Raw genomic sequence first — 23,111 nt, 5'->3', positions numbered from 1 at the left:
TGGGAATATATCCATCTGAAGTATTTTTTTCTCCATTTTGTTAAGAGCTCTTAAAAAATTATATATATATATAATTGTTGATAATATGGTGTGCTAGAAGCATATTATATTTTCACAAAATGATGGACAGATTGACAACATAGTAATGTGTTAAAAACTAAGTCACCTATATCATATGCCATATTTACTGAATTTTGGCTTTCATTAAATGCAACATGGTATTTTATAATTTGCACTAAATAGAAGTTTGCATTATTTGAACTTATCACAACCTAGCTACACATATCATACACATAGCTGTGAAAGATAAAACATCTGCTTCTCTTCTTTTTAATGGCATAATCTTTTAATATCAAGATCATGTAACCATTTAGAATGTATTAGGATATGGCAAAAATATTGATCTAAACTTAATTTTTATCAGACTGTTCTCCAGATTTTCCAGCCATTAATAAATCAAATACGAAGTACTTTTCTAAGTAATTTATTTTCCATTCATATACTTACAGGTATAGACATGCTGTTCTTCCTTTATCCCTACCTCTTCATTATTTCACTTGATAGTCTAGACCTTTTATTTTTCTTTCTTTTTTTTATTATGGCTTTTTATTTACCAGATATACACATGGGTAATTTTACAGCATTGAAAATTGCCAAAACTTTTGTTCAAATTTTTCCCCTCCTCCCCACCTCCTCCTTCAGATGGTAGGTTGACCAATACATATTAAATATGTTAGACCTTTTATTTTTCAATATGAACTTCTTTCATTTTATCATGCTGTAAAATATCCCTTTGATATGAGTATTACAGTGCTAAAACTGTAAATTGACTTTAATAGTGCTATTTTTAATATATTGACATGGTCCAGGCATGAGCACATCAACTTTTAAAAAAAACTTTTAAGAAACACTTTTAAATTGGATCTATTTAATATTTTGTGAACATTAGTGGATAGATCCCCAAATATTTTATAGCTATTTGGAATATATTTACCTTTCTCTTATCTCCTAGATTTTGTTATATGAAAATACTATTGTTATCTCATAGCCTGAAACTTTGCCAAAACTATTGTTTTAATATGTCTGTTAATGCCCTAGGATTTTCTAAATAAGCTCTGAGAAAATTGGGAAAGTTTTGTCTCTTTATCTGTAAGACTTTATTTTTTAAATTTCAATTTTCTAATTGCTATTTGCATTTTCAGAACCACATAAAAAATTGTAGTGAGAATGGTCATTTTTGCTTTATTCTTGCATTTATTTGGGATAGCTTCTGATATATATCCTGATTCTATATGATGTCTTTTTATATATACTTTGCATGATTTTAAAAATGGTCTATATCTATAAAGTTCTATAGAGATTTTTAAAAAAATGAGTCTTTTTTTTTGCCAAAGGATTTTTCTACATAGCGACATGATCCTTTTCTAATGTTGAACCTTCTTTGCAACCATAATATAAATTTGCCTCAATTTCTCAGCAATCATTACTAATTGACCCTTAAAAATTGGTTAAGACTTATTCTGAGAGTATCAGGACCAAGTTTCATTTCAACCAGTTTTATTTTTTTAATTGAACTATTTAGAGACTGTATTTGATTTTCTGTTAGTTTTATATCATATTTTTGAAGCATTTTATTTCCTTTGTAGTCTCAGTTTCAGTAGTATATAATCATGCATAGTTAATTCTGATAACTTGTAATTTTATCTTAGTCTTTTGTTTTTGGGACAATTTGTGTTTTCTGCCCTTTTTTCACATCTGGCTAACAGTTTACCAACTTTGTTAGTCTTTCTAAAGGATACTCTTTAGTTTTATTTATCATTTCTATCAATTTGTCTGTTTTGCTCTAATTTTTATATCTTCTTTTGGTCCTTATTTTAAGCAAGTTTTTTTTTAAATCATTTTCATTTCAATTTATGAATCCTGGCCTTTTCTATTTTGTAAATGTGTCTATATGGATATAATTTCTCCAAGCATTGCTTTACCTGCATCCAGAAATTCAAGTATATTGATTTATTATTACAATTTTTTAATTCATTTCTATGATTTATTCTTTGACCTACTCAAAATTTAGGAATTTGTTAAGTCTTGGGTTTCTATTGTTAATACTCTCTGAATTGATTACTGTGTTGTCATATCTCCTTAAACATAATAGTTTCTCTTTTTAAAAAAATACATAATAAGTTTCTCTTTTTAAAAAAATTAACTTTATTTTCAATTCCAAATTCTTTCCCTTCAGCATCCTATTGAGAAGGGAAGAAAAATCAACCTTGTTACAAATCCATGTAGTATTGCAAAACAAATGTCCACATTAGTCATTTTTTTTAATTGCAAGAAAAAGAAATAGAAGAAAATGTTTTAATTTGCATGGCTTATACAATTTCTCTATATTATGAATCTCTATATAATGAATCCTTTGGAACTGTGGTGTATCATTGTATTGATCAGAGTTACTAAGTCTTTCAAAGTTGAATATCTTTACAATATTGTTATTGATGTCTAAATTGTTCTGATTCTGTTCACTTTGCTTTGCTGTAACAGTTCATCCAAATCACCCTAGGTTTTTCTGAAATCATCTTTTTTCATCATTTCCTGAGCTGCTACCCCCCCCCAACACAAAAAGCTACTATTAATATTTTTGTACATGTGGGTTATTTTCTTTCTTTAAACTTTGTGGTAAAGACTAGTAGCTATAGCTCTGATTTAAAGGATATGAATCAAAAGTTTAAAACAAAGTTTTAAATGATTTCAGAATGGTTTAAGACTAGTTCACAGGCCCATTAACACTATTTTCCCACTTTCCCTCCAGTATTTATCATTTTCTTTAGTTGTTATCTGAGTCAATCTGAGAAGAGTGAGGTTGTACAGCTTTGATTTCTTCTCTTGAAGACTATTCATAATCTTTGACCATTTACCAATTAGAGAATGACTCTTATTCTTGAAAATTTGATTCAGTTCTCCACATATTTTAGAAATACCAATAAGAGAGAAACTTAATGCAGTGATGGCCAGTTTCAAGCTTTCCTCCCTAGTTTTAGCTGAATCAGTTTTGTATAAAAAGTTTAAAATTATGAAATCAAAACATTACACTTACCTCTCACATACATTATTTCTTCTTTAGTAATGAATTCTTCCCCCATTCACAGGTCTGACAGGTAGTTTCTTCCATAGTTCACTAATTTGTTTATGCCATCATCTTTTTATGTGTAAGTCATGTGCCCTTTTTGAGCATATATTTGATATATGGCATGATATTGACATATATTTAGTTTCTGTGAGACCACATTCCAACTTCCCCAATAATTTTTGGTGAAGTAGTGAATTCTTACCATACATTTGGAATATTTGGGTTTAACTGTTCTCATTTGCTTCTGTTGCATTGTATATGGAAAATATTTCATTAATCAACCTATCTCTCACCCAGCACCAAATTATTTTAATGGTTACGATTTTTTAGCATAGCTTGAGATCCAGTATTGCTAGTCTTTCTTCCCATTGCTTTTCTATTGATTCCACTGATATTAACCTTTTGTTCCTACAGATGAATTTTATTTTTCTAGCTCTGAAAAGCTGAATTGAATTAAGTAAATCAATGTAGATAGTATTTAAAGTTTTATTTTGGCTTGGCCTACCCAATAGCAATGAATATTTCTCAACATTTATTTCTCAAGTCTTTAAGTGGAGTGTTTTGTAACTGTGTTTATATAATTCCCAAGTGTGTCTTGGCAGTTAGAATTCCAAGTATTTTATACTGTCTATAGTAATTTTAAACTGATTTTTTCTGTCTCCCTTCTAGGTTTTGTTGGTGATATACAGAAATGCGGATGATTTGCATGGGATTCTTTTATATGCTGCAACTTTGCTGAAGTTAATTATTAGTTTTTTAGTTGACTCTCTAAGCTTTTCTAAGCAAACCATCTGTAAAAATTGAGTTTTATTTCCTAATTGCCTGTGTTTGATTTCTCTAGTTAGCATTTCCAGGACAATATTAAACAGTAATGGTGATAATGAACATTATAGATTCACCTCTGATTTTACTGGAAAGGCTTTTTCTACATTATTCTCATTACAGATAATGCTTATTCTTAGTTTTAAATACTTATAATTTTAAAGAAAGCTTTATTTCATGTTTTCTTTTGTGATTTTTAGAAATCGAAATAAGTGTTTTATTTTGTCAAAAGCCTTTTCTGTGTGTAATGAAGTAATTATTTTTTGTTAATGTAGTAAATTATAGTTTTCCTAATATTGAACCCACTCTATATTCTTAGTATAAATCCAGGCTGATCATAGCATGATTTTTGTAATATATTGCTTCAAAATCTTTGCTACTCTTTTATTTCAAAATCTTGCATCAATACTCATTAGGAAAATTGGTCTAAATTTTTTTTCCTCTATTTTGATTCTTCTAGTTTAAGTGCCACAACCTTATTTGTGAGGACTCCTTTGCCTATTTTTTCCAACAGTTTATGTAATATTGGAATGAACTATTCAAATATTTGGCAAATTTTTCTTATAAATCCATCTGGTCTTTTTCCTCCTTAGGGAGTGCCATTTAGGCATCAATTTCTTTTTCTAAGATAAGAGTATTTTATCTCCTGTTCAAATTCTCATTTCTGTTAATCTACATAATTCATATTTTGTAAACATTTATCCATTTAAATTTTACTGGTATATAGTTCAGCAAAATATTATTTCTAAGATTTGTGCTTTCACCCATCTATTCCTTAGGATTTAGTTTACTATTAATTTTAAATTAATAAAATGTAAATATTTTAAGTGTAAATATTTCCCCTTTTCTGATTCTTTTGAGTATATATCCCAATTCAAAATCAATTTTTTAAATGTCATGCACAGCAGGGAAATAAGTATACTCCTTTCTATTTCCAATCAATAGTCTCCAGAGTTCTATCAGAGCTAACTTTTCTAAAATTCCATTCAGCTTCTTATTTCCTATTTTATGACTAGGTTTATTTAAATTTGGGAGGAGTAAATGAATGTTCTTTGACTATTTTCCCCTTTTCTTTAACTTTTCCTTTAAAAAAATCTAGATATCCTATTGCTTTGTGTATATGTGGTCGGTATTGATTGTCTATTACTTTTTAACAAAACCATCTCATTTGTCTCTTAGGTTTATTTTTACTTTTTTCTTTGTTGGAGATTATGACTGCTACCCCTGCCTTTATTTCAGTTAAAGTATGATAGATTCTGCTCCAATCCTTTATCTTAATTCTATGCATATTTTCTCTGCTTAAAGTCTATCATTTGTTTTTGTTTTTAGTTTTTACAAAATATACATTTACTGAGAATAGTAATTTTCGGCTTTTGGGATGATTTTATTTTTCAAAACATATGCAAAAATAGTTTTCAACACTCACCCTTGCAAAAGCTTGTGTTTCAAATTTTTCTTCCTCCTTCACCTCCTCCCCTTAAAATTTATGTTTTAAAAATTTTATTAAAAAAACAGATTAAGAGAAAAAGAAAAATCTATTTTTAAACAACATATTGTTGGGTCCTGGCTTCTCATCTATTCTTCACCTCCTCCCCTTAAAATCTATGTTTTAAAAATTTTATTAAAAAAACAGATTAAGAGAAAAAGAAAAATCTATTTTTAAACAACATATTGTTGGGTCCTGGCTTCTCATCTATTCTTCACCTCCTCCCCTTAAAATCTATGTTTTAAAAATTTTATTAAAAAAACAGATTAAGAGAAAAAGAAAAATCTATTTTTAAACAACATATTGTTGGATCCTGGCTTCTCATCTATTCTACTGTCCTCTCCCATTTTATGGTTGAGTTTATTCCCATCCACATTCATAGTTATGAATGTTACCAGTATGTTTCTTTTTAAGAATATATTTGGCTGCTCACTACTGTATCTCCTAATCTATCTTCTTTCTCCCATTCCTTTTCTCTTAATCCTTTTCTTTCTTACTTTCCTGTTGGGGAAGATAAGTTTCTATACACAAATGTATTGTTTATATTTATTCTTCCCTCCTAGACAATTAAAAAAATTAATCTGGATAACAAGTTTAAGCATTGCTCACTCCCTCCCACCCTATATTCACAATTGTATAAAGCCTTCTTATGTATCCCATCAATGTGAGATATTTTGACCCATTCTTCTTTCTTCCTCCCTCTTCTCCATCCTTCCATTCTTCTCTTTATCCACACATAATAGAATCACATGTGAGACCCCTTTATGATGCCTGATGATGCTAAGTTCTGTGTGGTTATATTACCTCCCAAGATATAACTATAAACAGTTTAACTTTATTAGGATCTTTATAATGTATCTTTTATATTTACCATTTTATATTTCTTTTGAGACTTTTATTTGAATGTCAAATTTCCTACTCAGCTCTGGTCTTTTCATCAGGAATGCTTTAAAAATCTTATTTCATTAAAAAATCTTTTTTTTCTCTTTGGAAGATTATATTCAATTTTATGTAAAATGTTATCCTTGGGGGGGGGGGGGGAGGCGGGCAGCTAGGTGGCGCAGTGGATAGAGCACCAGCCCTGAATTCAGGAGGACCCAAGTTCAATCTGCTCTCAGACACTTAACACTTCCTAGCTGTGTGACCCTGGGCAAGTGACTTAACCCCAGCCTCAGAAAAAGAAAAAAAAAAAGAAAAAAAATGTTATCCTTGGGTATAATTCTCGTGCTTTGATTAAATTCATTAATTCCTTTTTTTTTTTTCTCTTCCTTTTACCTGGCTATTTAATTCCCTCTTTTCCCCCCTCTCACATAAAATGAAACCTCTTTTCTCTTGCAACTTTAAAAATTTAATTTTCTTCGCATTTTCTAAAAAGTATTTCTTTTCTTCATCTTCATTAACTCTTCCCTTTCTATATCTTGTACTTTTATTCACTGCCCTTATACTAAATTTATTCCTTCCTTAGTATTCATGAAATTTAAGTTTTTAGGTTACTTATTTTGAGTTCCTTATTCTAAAGAATTTGTTATTGTTTGACCTCCTTTTTCTGTGTGCCTCAGTCTTAGAAATACCAATCCTTCTGGAGATACAGAGGATAAAAGTATTAGCCTATGGTAGGAATTTTCCCATGTCCATGATTATGTTTCCCTCCTAATGATCATTTTTTCCCATTTGACATGCCTCTCTCTTTGGGCTCATGCTCTTCCACTCTTCTGGGTGTCAGTTGCCCCCAGAAACTTTTGATTCCCCATATCCTGAGACAGATGTTGGAGAAACACCACACTTTACTTTAAGCACCAAATTCTTGAAGATTATATCCATTTCAGTGAGATCCTGTCTCACAAATACTTTCCTTTACTCTTTTTATTTCAATCCCCCCCTTTACTACTTTGCCCATTTTTCCAGAGTATAGAAATTATTTTCCTTTCATTGTTAACCAGAGACTTGATCAAGTTACATATTTCCCTCCCTCTCTTCTTTCATGTGCCCTCCCATTCTGCATATTTGTCCCATTATAAAGTTGATTCACTTTTAGGCAGGATATTATGAGTTTTTTTTTTTTTTTTTAATAACGTTTCACACTTGTTTCTCCAACTGTCCCTTTTTTTTTTTTTTTTTTAATTTCTCTCTTATCTTTGTCTTCCTGTATACTTTTTACAAAGAATCTCTTAATGGTATCTATTTTTTTAATTGTTCCTATTTTTACTATTGATATAATAGAAATATTCCTTTTTCTAATTTTTTCCCCCTGAGTTATTACATGTACCTTCCTTAATTTTTATAGTGATTCACTTTTCTTGTATTTCTGTTGTTTGAGGAGCCTTGCTCAGGTTTGGTTTTCTTTGTAGGAATACTTCAAAGGTCTATTTTTAATTTAATGTCCACCTTTTTTCATTGATGATTAGGCTGAGGATATTTGCAGGATATTATTTTTCAAAGACCAATCAATTTTCTAAAAAACTTTATTATTCTTAAAAAATTATTTTGAATGGATTGAATGGAACAGTAATCAGAGCAGAGGAGGGAAAGCATTCCAGGAATGGGGAAGAGTCAGAGAGGATGTCCAAAGTTACGAGATACAAGATGGAGTGTTATTCATAATGAATAACCTTTTGAATATATTGCTGTAACAATGAATGTATTTCTTCCTGTTGGGTTTTTATAGTAATATATAGAAAGTTTGATAATTTTGTGAGCAAACTTTATATCATGCTACTTTACTGAAGGTATTATTTCAAATAATTTTAGTTGAATTTGGGGGGGTTATCAAGTAAATCAACATATAATTTACAAATAGTAATAATTTTTCTTTTTTTTTTGCTGATGCTTATTCTCTATTTTTCTTTTCTTTTTTTTAATACTATAGCTAATATTTCTAAAACTATATCAAATAAAAATAATGATAATGGGCATCTTCACTTTCTTAATGGAATCTTAATGGAAATGCCTCCAGTATTACTCCATTATTGATATTAGGTCTTAGAATAAGATAAATACTATTTACAAATTAAGGGAAGATGTACTTCCTATTATTTTTATGTTTTAATCTATTCATGTTAGTGTTTTAATATATTCTAAAGCTTTTCTGCCTCTATTGATATAATCACATGATTTTTGTTGTTTTGCAATGGTCTATTATATTTATCAATCAATCAATTAATAAACATTAAGCACCTTTTATGTGACAGGTACTGTGGTAAATGCTGAGGCTACATGAAAAGACAAGACAGTCAAAAATATACAAAGAAAGCTATGTATATGGAATAAACAAAAACTAAATAACAGAGGGGAGGCACTGGAATGAAGCAGAAGAGGGGAAGGTTTCGTGTAGAAGTAGGGTTATAGTTGGGAAGCCCGGGTGATTAGTAATCAGAGCAGAGGGAGGAGAACATTCCAGGAATGGGGAACAGTAAAAGAAGATGCCCAAAGTTAGAGGTACAAGATGGAGTGTCATTCATAATGAACAATCTTTTGAATATATTGCTGTAACAAGCTTTTGCTAGTATTCTATTAGATATTTTTTTCTCATATTTTTACTAGAAATAGAGTCTACTTTTTCTGCTTGACCTCTTCTGGGTTTGAGTAGTAGGATTGCATTTGTGGTCATAGAAGGAATAATCTTTTGAATATATTGCTGTAGGCTTTTGCTAGTATTTTATAATTTTTCCCACATTTTCATTATAGAATCTACTTTTTTTTTTTTTCTGTTTTACCTCTCCTATAGTAGGGTTGTAATTTGTGTCATAGAAGGAATTTATTAAGATGCTCTTTTGTTCCTCCATACTTGCAAAAGATATATGTTAAGATGCAAAAAATCGTTCTTTTAAGATTGTGTGTAATTCACTGTTGTCCATCAAAATGTGTTATCTGTCTCTGCTGTCTTCTTTATAAGTTCACTTCTAGGCTTCTGACTTCAAGATTCAGTTGTTTAAATCTCTATTTTCTAGTTCTGTTAATCTGAGTATTTCATATTTTTAAAAATGTTAATCCATTTAACTTTTTTATTGGCATTTAAGTAAACCATTTAAAAAAATTATCTTATTTTCATTTATCTGTTGTAAATTCACTCTTCATTTTTTTATCTTGTTCATTTACTTCTAGCTTTACTAACAAAATTAGCTAATTAAAAATGTGCTAGTCTTAAAAAAAATTAATTTTGTTCATCATTCATCAGGTGATTTTTTTCCTCCAAGTTTGTTGATTTCTTCTTTGGTTTTTCAGAGTTTCTATTTTTGTAGGTTTTTTATTTGTTGCTTTAAAATTTTTTTTATTTGCATGTACTTAACACAGGGATTTATTGTAGGTATTTAATAATTTCTAGTCAACTGCATGCCCAATTCATTTTTTCTTTATTTTGTTGATGACGATATTTATCAAAATACATTTTCTTATATGAATTAAATTGTTTGCATCCCAAAACTTTAGGTATGTTGCCTCCTCAATGTTGTAATTTTCTTTGACGGAATTATTTTTCTATTATGGGTTCTCAAATTCACTCATTTTTCAGTTATTATTGAAGGCCCATTTAAGTTTGAAATGTTTCTTCAACTTTCTCTTGATTATAATTTTAATTGATTACGGTCAGTAAACCATGCTTAACACTTCTACTTTTTTGCATTTGTTTATGAATTTTCATGTCCTAGCACATAGTTTTTGTAAAGATGACATGCAAATCTAAAAAGTCTCTATATATTGTATGAATCCCATACCAAAGCTTTATCATATCTAATTTTCCTTAAATTCGATTCAGGTTATTAATTTCTTTCTTGCTAACTTTTTGGTTAGATTTTAGATACAGGTTTAAATAAAGTACTCAACTTTAAAATTTTTTTGGTATTTGTACTTACAATCAATTGTCTTTTTCTTTTTAAAAAATTGTTTTTAATATTTTGAAAAAAAATTGAGTTCTAACTTCCTATAAGACCAGTTCCTCCCCTACTAATTGAGAAAAGAAGCAATATGATATCAATTATACATGTGAAATTAGGCAAAACATATTAGCCATGTTGCCCCCCAAAAAAAACATCAAAAAGAAATAAAGAAAAAAGATACATTTTAATTTGTACTTAGAACTCATCAGTTCTCTCTCTGGAGGTGGATAGCATTTTTCATCATGAGTCCTTTGGAATTCCCTTGGTTAGGAAGTTAAGTCTTTTACTAGTCATTATAATATTGCTGTTATTATTTGGCTCTGCCCACTTTACTCTGCATTAGTTCATATCGGTTTTCAAAAGTTTTTCAGAAATCATTACTTTTGTCAATTATTATAGCACAATAGTATTCTATCACAATGATATATCACTTATTCAACCATTTCCCAATTTATCAATATCCCATTAATTTCCAAAGCTTTACCTACACAAAAATAATTGCTATAAATATTTTTGTGTACATAAATCCTTTTCTTTTTAAAAAAACTCTTAAAAATCTACTTCTAAATTGTTTTCCAGAATGATTGAACCACTTCATAACTCTATCAACAATGCATTAGTGCCCCTAACTTCCCAAACTCCCTCATTTTCCTTTTCTGTCATGTTAGCCAATCTGATAAGTGTGAGGTAATACATCAGAATTGTTAAATTGTTCTCTAATCAATAGTGATTTAAAGCATTTTTATGTGATTATAGATGACTTTAGATTCCTTCTGAAAACAGCCTGATCATATCTTTTTACCATTTATCAACTGGGGAATAGTTCATAGAGAAATGATTATTAATTATTAATATAACCAATAATTTGGGGAGATCTAGAGTTCTCTTTTTCTAAAGTCCCTATTTTGGATAAATTCTTTTTGCAAGTACTATTGCTAACTGTATTTCCCCCATTTATTCTCTCTCTTTTCATCCTGCCCTTCCTCAAAAGTGTTTTGGTACTGACCACTTCCTCTCCCAATGTGCCCTCTCTTTTATCATCTCCTTTTGAATCCTGATTGTCATTCGATGTGTTAGCAGAGATGGGGATAAGAGGATGTGAACTCTCCCCTTTTCCCCATATCCCATTCCCTTTTATTTTCCTGCACGGTAAGATAGATTTCTATTTCCCCTATTGAATATGTAGGCTATTTTCTCTATGAGTCAATTCCAATCCTATTCCAAGCCCTCCAGTTCTTTAATGTAGAAGCTGCTAAATTTTGTGTTATTCTGACTATGGCTCCACTATAATTGAATTGTTTCTTTCTGGATGCTTGCAATATTTTCTCCTTGACCTGGGAGTTCTGAAAATTGGTTATAATATTGCTGGGAGTTTTCATTTTGGGATCTCTTTCAGGAGGTGCTCGGTCAATTCTTTCAATTTCTATTTTACCCTCTAATTCTAGAATTTCAGGACAGTTTTCCTTGATAATTTCTTGAAAGATGATGCAAGGGTCTTTTTTTGATTGTGACTTTCAGATAGACTGATACTTTTTAAAATTATCTTTCCTAGATCTATTTTTCAGCTCAATTGTTTTTCCAAGGAGATATTTCACATTTTTTCTATTTTTTTTCTTTTTGGTTTTACTTTATTGTATCTTGATTTCTCATAAAGTCATTAGCTTCCATTTGTTTAATTCTAATTTTAAAGTAATTAAGTAATTGGTTACTGCTTTTCTTGTCTGTGCTCTGAGATTTACCCAGGGAGAGCTCCTGCTCCCCCTGTTGCCACAAGCACTAAAACTCCTCTGGAGTTGCACTCAGGCCCCTGCTCCCTTGTGAATGACCACAAGTGCCTCCTTCTACCCTGGAATTATGACTTGAAACAATCCAGAATTGCATATGGAATTGCCAAACAGCACCCAGTCAGCACCAAATCAGTGTAAGACAAACAATTTTAGTTTCTCCATTATCTCTTTTAATAATATCTCTTTTTATGTTGTTTTATCTGGGATTATGATTGCTTTCCTTGATTTTTATGGAGTCATCTGATGCCTAATATATTCTAATCTCATCTCTTATTTCAACTTTGTGTATATTTAAAATTTTAATTTCATGTAAATAGCATAATAATTGATTCTATTTTCTAATCAATTCTACTTCCATTCTCTATTTTATGGGTGAATTAATTCCATTCATAGTATTAGAATTTTCTTTAATCTCCATAATATCCTATTATATAATATATTCTTTCCACTTTCTTCCACTTATTTGTAAAGGGGGGTAGTTCTGGATGTGGAACTCTAAACATAATCTCAAATTTTGGGGATTTGTTAGTTTTTCTAAATTATTTTTTCTTCCATAATCCGTGCTTGGAATCAGAGCTGGAACCAAATTCCACCCTGCTGCTATTGTTCTTAACTGGGAAATCTTTGATTTCCAGCCTCATCTCCTGATGAAGTTTTTAGACAGGAAGTTAAAATGACTCTGGTCCCTTTCCTGGGGCAATCCTGAATGTCAAGGCACAGCTTACTGATCTGTCTTTGCGTTTGTTGATACTTGTATATGATAGTATTCTCTAGAGAAAAGAGATTGGCTAGGATCTTTTAGATTGCCTATTTGTTGGAAATTGACTTAGATTCTTCAAAACTATGCCAGCAAATTGCCAATTGTGCTGTGCTGCTTTTTATTAAGTCAGAAGGTCTTTTATAATAAGCACTGGAATGGTGCTCATTATCTAGTCTATATGTCTATAATTTAAGGACAAACCTAATTTTAGAAAGACTTATCACCATAAAATTTGGCCACCAAGGAATAATTTTTTTTTTCCCCAGCCAAAACAACTCATGAGACTACCTATCAGGGACAGCTAGGTGGCGCAGTGGATAGAGCATCAGCACTGAATTCAGGAGGACCAGAGTTCAAATCTGCTCTCAGACACTTAACACTTCCTAGCTGTGTGACCCCTGGGCAAGTCACTTAACCCCAGCCTCAGAAAAAAATAAATAAATAAATAAATAAGACTACCTATCAAAAATATGGAAAGATTGCAATTAATGTTAGTTGATGTTATGCTCACTCTGATGATTTCTTTGGATCCTTGAAGAGAAAAAGTCAAAAAGAAGCATAGCTTAAGAAAATTTGTACATAGCAGCTGGCAAAATAGAAGGGAAGAGGACTAAAAATTTAAATGTTTTTCAGTTGATCAAAGAGGAACTCTGCTTATATACTAGCTTGTGTACTAGGTATATGTGAATTAGATGACCTCTGAGTTCCTTTCTAGCTTGAGATTTGATGATTCTATGATTTTTATAATGTTCCCTCACATAAAACTTAGAATGAGGAAGTAACTGTGAGAGATTTAGACCTTACCTCAAAAAGGAGACTGAAAGCATCCTCCTCCCGTCCAGTCATATGCACAGACAGGCCCTTGACAAAGATTCCTTGGGGGCTTTCTACTATAGACATTGGAGTGTCTGAGTTGCCAACATAGGGAAGCGTAGACAAGAGATCAAACAGGGTTTCATTATAGATTTCCAGATATGAGACCCGAACAGTGATGGAATGTGTGGGGCGTTCTTCTATCATCCTAAAAACCTAGAAAAGATAATTAATAAATTGAGAAATCAATACATGTGCTTTCAATTAACTGACAAATTTTTACTGAACACTGAGTGTGTGCCATATATACAAAGATATATGGCAGCCCCTGCCCTCAAATGGCTTATAATCTATTTTCTAGGACTTATCATCAATAAAGTATTTTATTACTCTGTTAAGAGCAGCTTGGTGGCACAATGGATAAGAGAATCAGGCCTAGAGTCAGAAAGACCTGAGTTTAAGTCTGGCCTTAGACACTTATTAACTGTGGGATCCTTAACCCTGTTTGCCTCAGTTTCCTCGTCTGTAAAATGAGCTGGAGAAGGAAATGGCAAACTACTGCAGTATCTTGTCTAAGAAAGCCCAAATGGGTCCATGAAGATTCCAGCAGAAGTAAAACCATTAAACAGCAACAAAAACATTATTCTGTTGTTTTTAAGATCATGGATTATTAATTAGATTGAGCAGCATTTGTAAATTCACAAGTAGAGCTGGTAATGTGGTTTAGGTGAATCAAAGAACAGCTCTTCCAAATGAATGAAAAAAGCACTTATTATTAGTGCTTACTCTATATGAGGCTTTGTGCTAAGCACTGGGGAAACATAAAAATAAGTAAATTCTACCCTCAAAGAACTTACATTGGAATGGAGGAAGGAGATATTTAAAAGGTAGGATGGGAAGAGGTGATGGAATGCCCAGGACAGGTGGTTTGAAAATGGCTAGAAAATGACATGGATTCCAGGAAAATAAAGTAGAAACTTGCCTATCGGATTAGTGTTCTAGGAGAAGAATCCAGGTCCTACTGAGAGAGAGATTATGAATGGATTTGAAAATGTCTGGACAGTGATACTGGGGCAGGTGGGTGACACAGTGAATAGAGTGCTGGGCCTGGAATACAAATCCAGCCTCAAATACTTAGGAACTAGCTGGGTGAACTGGGCAAGTCACTTATCCCAATTTGCCTCATCTGTCAAATGAGCTGGAGAAGGAACTGACAAACTAATATCTTTGTATCCTCAATATCTAGGACTTGGACAAAAAAACTCCAAATGAGGTCATGAAGAGTTGGACATGACTGAATAACAAATGAGGGAGAATGACACCATGGTCTAGTCTCACCCTCTGTCTTAGTCACATCTCTGCCCTTCAGTAGGTGGGTTTCCCTTGGAATTCAATTTTCATATAAAATGAGAGGGTAGGACTTGATGATCTTTAAGAGTTGTTTTCCTTTGAAGATTCCATAGATTTCTTAGTAATTGAAACTTGTTATAAGGGGATAATTTTTAAAGCCCCACTAAGGGGGTAATGGCAAAGCTGAAGGTTTTCAGATACCATGTTAGAGCTTTGCATGCACTTTAATACACCAATAAATTAGAGATCTCACTACTGAGGGTATTTCCCTCAAAGACTGAAACCTATTTATGCTTACCCATTTGGTATGATTCTCATCCACATCCTCTCCTAAATTCACTACAATAGGGGCTTCCTAATATGGTGGAGACCTTTTATGCATTCTCTTTACATTGTGGAGAATCATAATTAGAGTGAAATGTCCTATCTACCATCTGTCCCTAAGAGAAAGAATACTCCAAACATCCCAGAAAATTGCTTACTCTAAAAAATCTCCAGGAAAGGAAATTACACAATTTCCAATAAGTAGCTTTTCCAGTGTCACACATTTAGTTATTTCTTTCTAGCTCTACATTCTATAATGCTGTGATTCTTTTGCATAGTCATACTACCATAAGTTGACGAATATCATTAAGGATATGACATCACAACAATAAACAGCACAATACTGAGTCAAGTCAACAAACAATTATTAAGGACCTACTTATATGCCAGGTCCTGTGCCAAGTTTTGGCCTCAGAACAATATAGGCTTAAGCCCTTTCTCTGACACGTACTGGCTGTGTGACACTGTCACTCAATTCTTTGATGTCCCAAGAAGTTCTTTAGGACTATAAGTTGTTACAGCAACTTACAGTTACTGTTACTATAAGAACACTTGTTATTCTGCATGGAGAGTAGTTTTCAGGAGTTTCCTATACCAATGAAACAGAAGGGGCAATGCCAAACAAAAACAAACCAAACCAAAAAAAAAAAATCCAATTAGACAACCTTATGATATGGTATATGCCTGGAATAACTGATCTCATTCTAAGATGATTTTAGAACGGTCTATCCATCTTCAACTGGGCCCTTGCAAGAGAGAACTTTTATTCTTTCTACAATGTGTTCCACTTCAGCTCCCTGAAAAAAAATATTTTAAACCTTTTCTTCCTTAAGCTTCCTACCCATCTCCTCCAGTTATGGAACTCTTATTTCACTTATAAAATTGAAGCTATTTCACGTGACCTCTCTTTTCTCTCTACCTTTTATCTCAAACCCTTCCATATTATCCCCAACACTTCCCTCGCTTTCCTTTTCCTTAATCTCTGAAAATGAGGTGACCCTCCTTTTAGTCAAGACAAACCCTTTCTACAAGTGCTCTGGAGCCCATCCCCGTCCATATATATCTATGTGTGCTTATGTGTGTACATGTTCATATGTGTATACTTGTCTTAGAATGTAAGCTCCTTTAGAACATGATTTTGGTTTAAAAGGTCCTCAGAGACTATCTGCACCAACCTCTTCATTTTACAGATGAGGGAAATGAGACCAAGAAGATAAATAAAGTGGCCAGTCTAAAGTCACGCAGGTGGTAACATGGACTATGAACCTCTCTCAAATCAACGAATGACCTTTTTATGGAATCAGGAATTGTTTATTTTTTATATTTTTACCCCTAGCACATAGCAGATGTATTGTTTGCTTCTGAGAAAAGTCCTCAAGAAAATACAGGGTTGTCATGAAAGAACTCTCTATCTTAAAGATCTTCAGAAATGTGAACAGTTCGATTCAATAAGTGTTTATTGTGATGTTAATAAGAATCCTTGATATTTGTATAATACTTCATAATTCTACCTGTATTTACAAAGTAATTTGTAATCTCATTGGATTATTATTTATTCAGGACTATGTGCAAAGTGTTGCTGTTGTTCAGTCATATCCAACCCTTTGTGACTCTATGCGGAGTTTTCTTGGCAGAGATCTGGAGTGGTTTGTCATTTCCTTCTCCAGCTAACTCTGCAGATGAGGAAACTGAGGCAAATGGGGTAAAATGGCTTGTTCAAGGTCACACAGCCAGTAAATTTCTAAGGCTGAATTTTAACTCAGAAAGATGGGTCTCCCTGACTCCAGATCTGTTATTCTATGTGCAAAGAACTACCAAGCAATATAGTGAAGTAGCTGGAGGACTGATTTAGAATTGGGAAAACCTTTGTTCAAATCTGCCTTTTGAATTGTGCTATGTGACCCTGATGCTATATAAAATGTCAATTATTGTTTGGCATTGAGGATGCAAAGATAAAATTAAATATAGTCTCTGCCTTTCAGGAATTAAAAGGAGGGATTTGGGGTAGCTAGGTGGTGCTATAGATAGAGCACCAGCACTAAAGTCAGGAGAATCTGAGTTCCAATCTGACCTCAGACACTTAACATTTCCTAGCTTTGTGACCCTGGGCAAGTCATTTAATCCTAATTGCCTCAGCAGCAAAAAAAAAAAAAAAAAGAAAAAAAAAAGGGAGAGATGTGAAATTTAAACATATATAAATGTCAATATAATATCTAATGTTCAATATAATACTTAATATAAACAAACTAGAATTAGTTTTAGTCATTTTTCAGTAGTGCCTGACTTCATGACTCCATTTTGGGGTTTTCTTGGCAAAGATACTGGAGTGGTTTGCCATTTCCTCTTCCAGCTCATTTTTACAGATAAGAAAACTGAGGCAAACAGGATATGACTTACCTAGGGTTATATAGCTAGTATATATCTGAGGCTGGATTTGAAACTCAGGTAAGTGATTCTTCCTGAGTCCAAATCCAGTGCTCTATTCACTTTGCCACCTAGCTAACCTAATATTAAAAAAAAAAATATATATATATATATATATATATTTTATATTAGGTTAGCTATATTTGTCACTTTATATATACATATGTAAACAAATTTTAATATGAGAACATAACTTTATAGTTAATTTTATACTTTAATATAAAAATATAAAGATAATAAATTTTAAAATAATTTGAAAGAATGGATTTAGGGGGACTAGGAAAGGCTGTCTATGGGTGTGATAACTGAGATAAGTCTTAAAAAATCCATAGCAAGCCTTGAAGGAAGCAAACATTTTAAAGAGATTGGGGATAAAAAGGGCATGAATATGGGAGAACCAGCACAAAAACTAGATATGAGTTACAATGTGATAGTAGGGAACAGCCAGGAGACCAGTTTGGCTAGAACGGAGAGTGCGTGAAAGGAAGTAATGGGAAACAAGACTGGAGCCAGTGTTTTAAATGACAACCAAGAATTCTGTCCTTCAAGCAATAAGAAAGTTCCAACAGCAAAATCAACATTGTCAGATATGCTGTGCTATAGGAAGATTCTTCTGGCAGCTGGGTGGACAAAACATCTTAAACTGCAAGCCAGAACATAGGCTCATATGGGGTCTCATAACTAAATGTGGGAGTTGTGAAATTATTATTTATTATGAGTAAATGTTTGATTTTACCTATTTTACATACTTATATACCTAGAATCATATAAAAGTTTCTCAGGTGAAAAGGGATTGTGAGTGGAAAAAAGTTTAAGAAGCCTTAAAGTAGATAATAGGAAGGAAACAGGGATACTATTAAAAGGCTAGGATTGGGGGGGTATTTTTTTTTTATACCTTTTGTTTCTTTATAGCATTCATGTCTGACTATATGCCTCCTACTCAGCCAGTGAGCCATCCCTTGTAACAAAAACTAAGAAATAAAGAGGAAAAAGCATTCAAGCAATACATCAACCACTTCTGACAGCATGTAACATTTCACATCCACTTGTCCCCATCTCTGCAAAGAAAGGAAGGAGGCATGTTTTTCAACCCTTCTCCTGGGCCAAACCTGGTCACTTAGCATTTACTTTTTTTTTTTTCTGTTTTTATTGTTGTTGTCACTGTTACTTCCCTTGAGCCGTCCCCCCAAACCTTCCTCTGCCCTTATGAATTGTTCATATGTGTTGCTTCTTATGGGACTTTGATATTTATAACATTTATGTACCATAATTGATTTAATGTGCTTTCCACCTAATAGATTCTTACATTGTTTCTAGATCTGTCTCCACAAAAAGTCTTGCTATGAATCTGACACATGTATGATGACTCTTTCTGTCTTTGACCTTTTTGTGGTCATCTCGTTGCTACATCTAGATCCCTTATGAGAGCACAGAACACTTCTTAGCCTCCTGTATCCTCCACAGGGCAATGATAAGCTCACAGCTGGGCTTTCCTAAACACCTATATTTTCAGAACCTAGAGAAAAGGTAATTTTGCCATTTTTCTTTCCTATCAGAAACTGTCCATACCTGCTGTAAAGCTCGAGGGAGGATGCCTCGATGCTTGTAGTTTTCAGTTGTACCAGTCATGGTATATGTCTTTCCTGCTCCTGTTTGCCCATAACACATAATTGTGCCTGAAAACATTTAAAAAATGTGTAAAGATTAGGTGAAATATCTTCCCATAGAATGCAGATGTCTAGACACAGGAATTTCTGAAATGTTGAATTAATGAGGAAAATAAATCTAATACCATTCATTAAAAGCATATAAACAGAAACTTTAAAAAATATTACTTAGGGGCAGCTAGATGGCACAGTGGATAGAGCACCAGCCTTGAATTCAGGAGGACCCGAGTTCGAATCTGGTCTCAGACACTTGGCACTTCCTGGCTGTGTGACCCTGGGCAAGTCACTTAACCCCAGCCTCAGCAAGAAAAAATAAAAAAATATTACTTATAATAATAGAAATTCCACAGAAAGGGAAAATGAGGAATAGGGAATTAGACAAAAAAGGAATACTATTGACTTTCAATGCCAGTTTACTCACCTGTTTGGAAAAACAGCATTTTTCAGTCGAAAGACAGCTGCATTTACAGTCAGAGAATATGAGTTCAAATCCCTGCTCTGCTTATTATCTATAGGATTGTGGGCAATCTAGTCCTTGTAGGACTTAGTTTTCTTGTTTATAAATTGAGAGGCCTTGGGGAGACTGGACTAAATCAGGGCCACTCCTGACTCCTTTTCACCACAAATTTTTTGTGACCCCAAGTATTCAGGTATATAAAATGGGTACACAAATCAAACATTTACTGATAATAAATGATAACTTTGCAACCCCCACATTTAGTTACTTGAGCAACTCCACGTGGGGTTGCAACATATAGTTTTAGAAGCTTTGGACTAGAGGACTTCTGAAGGTCAGGAACATTCTCCCTCTTTTGGATGCCTTGGCCTGTTACAAGACCTTCTGCAGGAGGCCTTCCCAATTCCCTATCCAGTGAAGTCTTCTCTAAAGCCATCTTCCTTTTTACTCTAAGTTCCTATTTATTTGCAGTTATCTTCTCTATTAGAATGCAAGATCCTTGAGAGCAGGCACCATTTTTTTGATTTTGTGTCCTCAACATTTAGCACAGTTCCTGTTATATGGGTGGGTGGATACAATGCTGGGCTGGAATCAGAAAGACCCCAGTTCAAATCCAACTTTAGACACTTACTAGCTTGATAACCTTAGACAACTCACTTAATTTCCTCAACTGCAAAATGGGGAAATTAATAGCTCCTCCCACTCAGGATTATTATGAGGAACAAATGAGATAATATTTGTAAAGTGTTCAGCATAGTGCCTGGGCTCATAATAACCCCTATTCAAATGCTAGCTATGCTCACTAAATTCTTATTTACCAGAATGATTGATTAATCTATGCTCCTATTTTCTCTTAAGATCTCTTCCCATTCTAAATTATGATCCTAAGGTTTTGAGACAAGTCCTGCCTCTGGCTATCTATAACTCAAGATAGTATTTTCCAACCTGTCCTCATGGTTCACTTGGAGATGCAGAGTTACTACAAAGGGTTTATAAATCCATATGTGACTTAATAAATATAATGAACATAGCTTCTGATAGACTAGATAGAAAAAGCATTTAAGACTTTACTTACAAGGCAGCTAAGTGGCACAGTGGATGGAGCACCAATCTTGAAGTCAGGAGGACCCGAGTTCAAATCTGACCTCAGACACTTAATACTTCCTAGCTGTGTGACCCTGGGCAAGTCACTTAACCCCAATTGCCTCAGCAGCAAAAAAAAAAAGAAAAAAAAAAAGGTACTTACTATGTCCCTGGCACTGTGGTAAAACAATAAGTTGGGTGTCATATTTGTAAACTTTTTTCCAAATAAATATTGATGCTATTGGACTGATCATTAAAAAAGCATGATTGCCTTTATAGTGATTTTGTTATTATATATATTTTCAATGTACAGATACTAATAGCCCATCTATTACCATGTATATTGGTATTAAAAAGAGCTTCTTAAACTCAGTAAGATTGGAAATCTCTAAGAGCAAATCTCATTTTCCCCATCTCAGACAATTTGTGGAGAAAAGCTACTGAAGTTATGAGTGTCAAGTGTAAAGAACTTCTCCCTAAGTCACTCAAAACATCCAACCATCTTAATTATTATCATTATTCAGAAAGGGATCTGACTTCCCAGGTGGTCCCAGTATTGGAGTTTAAGAAGGCAGGAATGTATTTCCCTGAGTAGACATCAGAAATTCCAAGGGCTTTTCTGGAGAAATTGGAAATGGCCCTCTGAAGCTTATCATTTTTACACAAGGATGGAAAGATTTTGGAAGGACATTTTCTTTGTGTAGTGAGCAAAGTGTATAGGAAGTAGGTTTTACTGGGGTCCTCTCTCTATTCCAAGATTGTAAGGCAAGGGAGGATTATTGATTTTTTTTCTATGCCCATTTAAAAATATTTAAATTTGTTATCTTATGTTTTCATACTACTGTAATTTTTAATTATATCCCTTCCCCTTTACCAATCCAACGAATGGAAAAAAGTAGTTTAGCAAAACTAACCCAAAATAAATTATAGGATCATAAAACTATCTAGTCCAACTCTTTCACTGAGAAAACTGACTTCTGGGAAAGTGAAGTGATTTGTCCAAGGTCACAAAGCCAGTCTGAGATGGGATCACATGACCAGCGAATTGAAGCATGACCAGTGGTCCCACCTTCATAAGCTTCTTTCCTCCCCTCCCCTGCGGGGATCCACAGGACCATTAGCTCTCGGGTAGTAACCTAGCCCTACCAGGAAGTCACTAGCCATGCAGGCACATTGTGGTCAGCTCCCCTGCGGTGCACTGCCCAGAGCAGGTGAGGAAAGTTCCCTTTCAAATTAAAGTCGTCATCTTTCTTGAGTGCACTACGCAAGGAACCCATGTATTTCAACAATATTCTTGCTGGCTTTTGGTGAGTCTCAGGTTCTCTGACTGTGACAGGATGAAACTTGTCCTCTCTCCAGCACCTTTGTATCCATCCATCATTACTCGGATTTCCAGGTTAATGCTTAGAAGCTGTCCAGATAGATTTATTAAATAATGTCTAACTTTTCAGCAGAGGTTAATACTATAATATATTGGCCCAATTTCCAATAGAACTCTATTCTATAATATGAAACTCAATATTTAACAGAATATGATTTTGACATACTTTTCATTGATAGGAACATACATTAGTGTTTATCAGGGCAGAAGAACATGACATTTTTTTATTATTAAATTATTATTATTATTAAAAAGAGAGTATATGACTGACTGGTAGTTAAGATTCCTTCCTGGAACAAATATTCTTAACTTCTAATGTTCTTTAACTTCCCTATACTGCTATTTTTTAACCATAAGAGTTGGGGACTATGTTAGCTCAAGATAATAGTAAAGATTAGTTGGAGTAACAATATAGTCGTGTAATCCTTGAGAATTAAAGTAACTACAACCTAAGTATTGCTTGTTATTATATACAATTGTTCTGAAATGGGAGAGGTAAGACTGAGCCCATTAAAGAGTGAAGAAATTTAGTTGGTAGGGCATAGGCTGAAAACTGTGTGCCATTATGGTTTTCTAAATAGTAAACACTAGGTAGAAAACAAGAGAAAGAAAACTCTTTATTTTTCCCAGGAAGGGAATAACAAAATTTTCAAATTTTGTTATGAAGACCAGACTTTGCTTTTGTGTGTAGTACTAAAAACACAAATATATACTTAAGTGTTTGTATTTAAATATGCTAAAGAACTTTGTGGCAATAGCCAA

At 33.1% G+C, this 23,111-nt stretch overlaps 2 protein-coding genes across 11 annotated transcripts in view; one reads left to right on the top strand and one right to left on the bottom strand.

Annotated features, from left to right (window-relative positions):
- LOC141566768 (tubulin delta chain-like) overlaps positions 1–4,221 on the top strand; it is a 118,132-nt gene extending 113,911 nt beyond the window's left edge. The window contains exon 12 of the mRNA XM_074260448.1: positions 3,794–4,221. Coding sequence (XP_074116549.1) covers positions 3,794–3,825 — 32 coding nt within the window. The 3' untranslated portion in view covers positions 3,826–4,221. The remainder of the gene's footprint in view (positions 1–3,793) is intronic.
- The window catches only part of KIF9 (kinesin family member 9), a 68,344-nt gene that overhangs the window by 37,152 nt on the left and 8,081 nt on the right, over positions 1–23,111 (bottom strand). For 6 of the 10 annotated variants that reach the window (XM_074310622.1, XM_074310703.1, XM_074310450.1 and 3 more), the window contains 2 exons: positions 19,331–19,437; positions 13,655–13,879 (listed from right to left, as the gene is read on the bottom strand). In XM_074310622.1, the coding sequence (XP_074166723.1) occupies positions 13,655–13,879; positions 19,331–19,437 (332 nt within the window). Of the gene's footprint in view, positions 1–13,654; positions 13,880–18,656; positions 18,733–19,330; positions 19,438–20,960; positions 21,091–23,111 lie in introns of those variants that run through there. The other 4 variants (XM_074311051.1, XM_074310879.1, XM_074311133.1 and 1 more) reach the window with 4 other exon arrangements.

Source organism: Sminthopsis crassicaudata, chromosome 1 (assembly GCF_048593235.1).
Source record: "Sminthopsis crassicaudata isolate SCR6 chromosome 1, ASM4859323v1, whole genome shotgun sequence".
NCBI lineage: Eukaryota > Metazoa > Chordata > Mammalia > Dasyuromorphia > Dasyuridae > Sminthopsis > Sminthopsis crassicaudata.
This window is presented reverse-complemented; position numbering and strand designations above follow the sequence as displayed.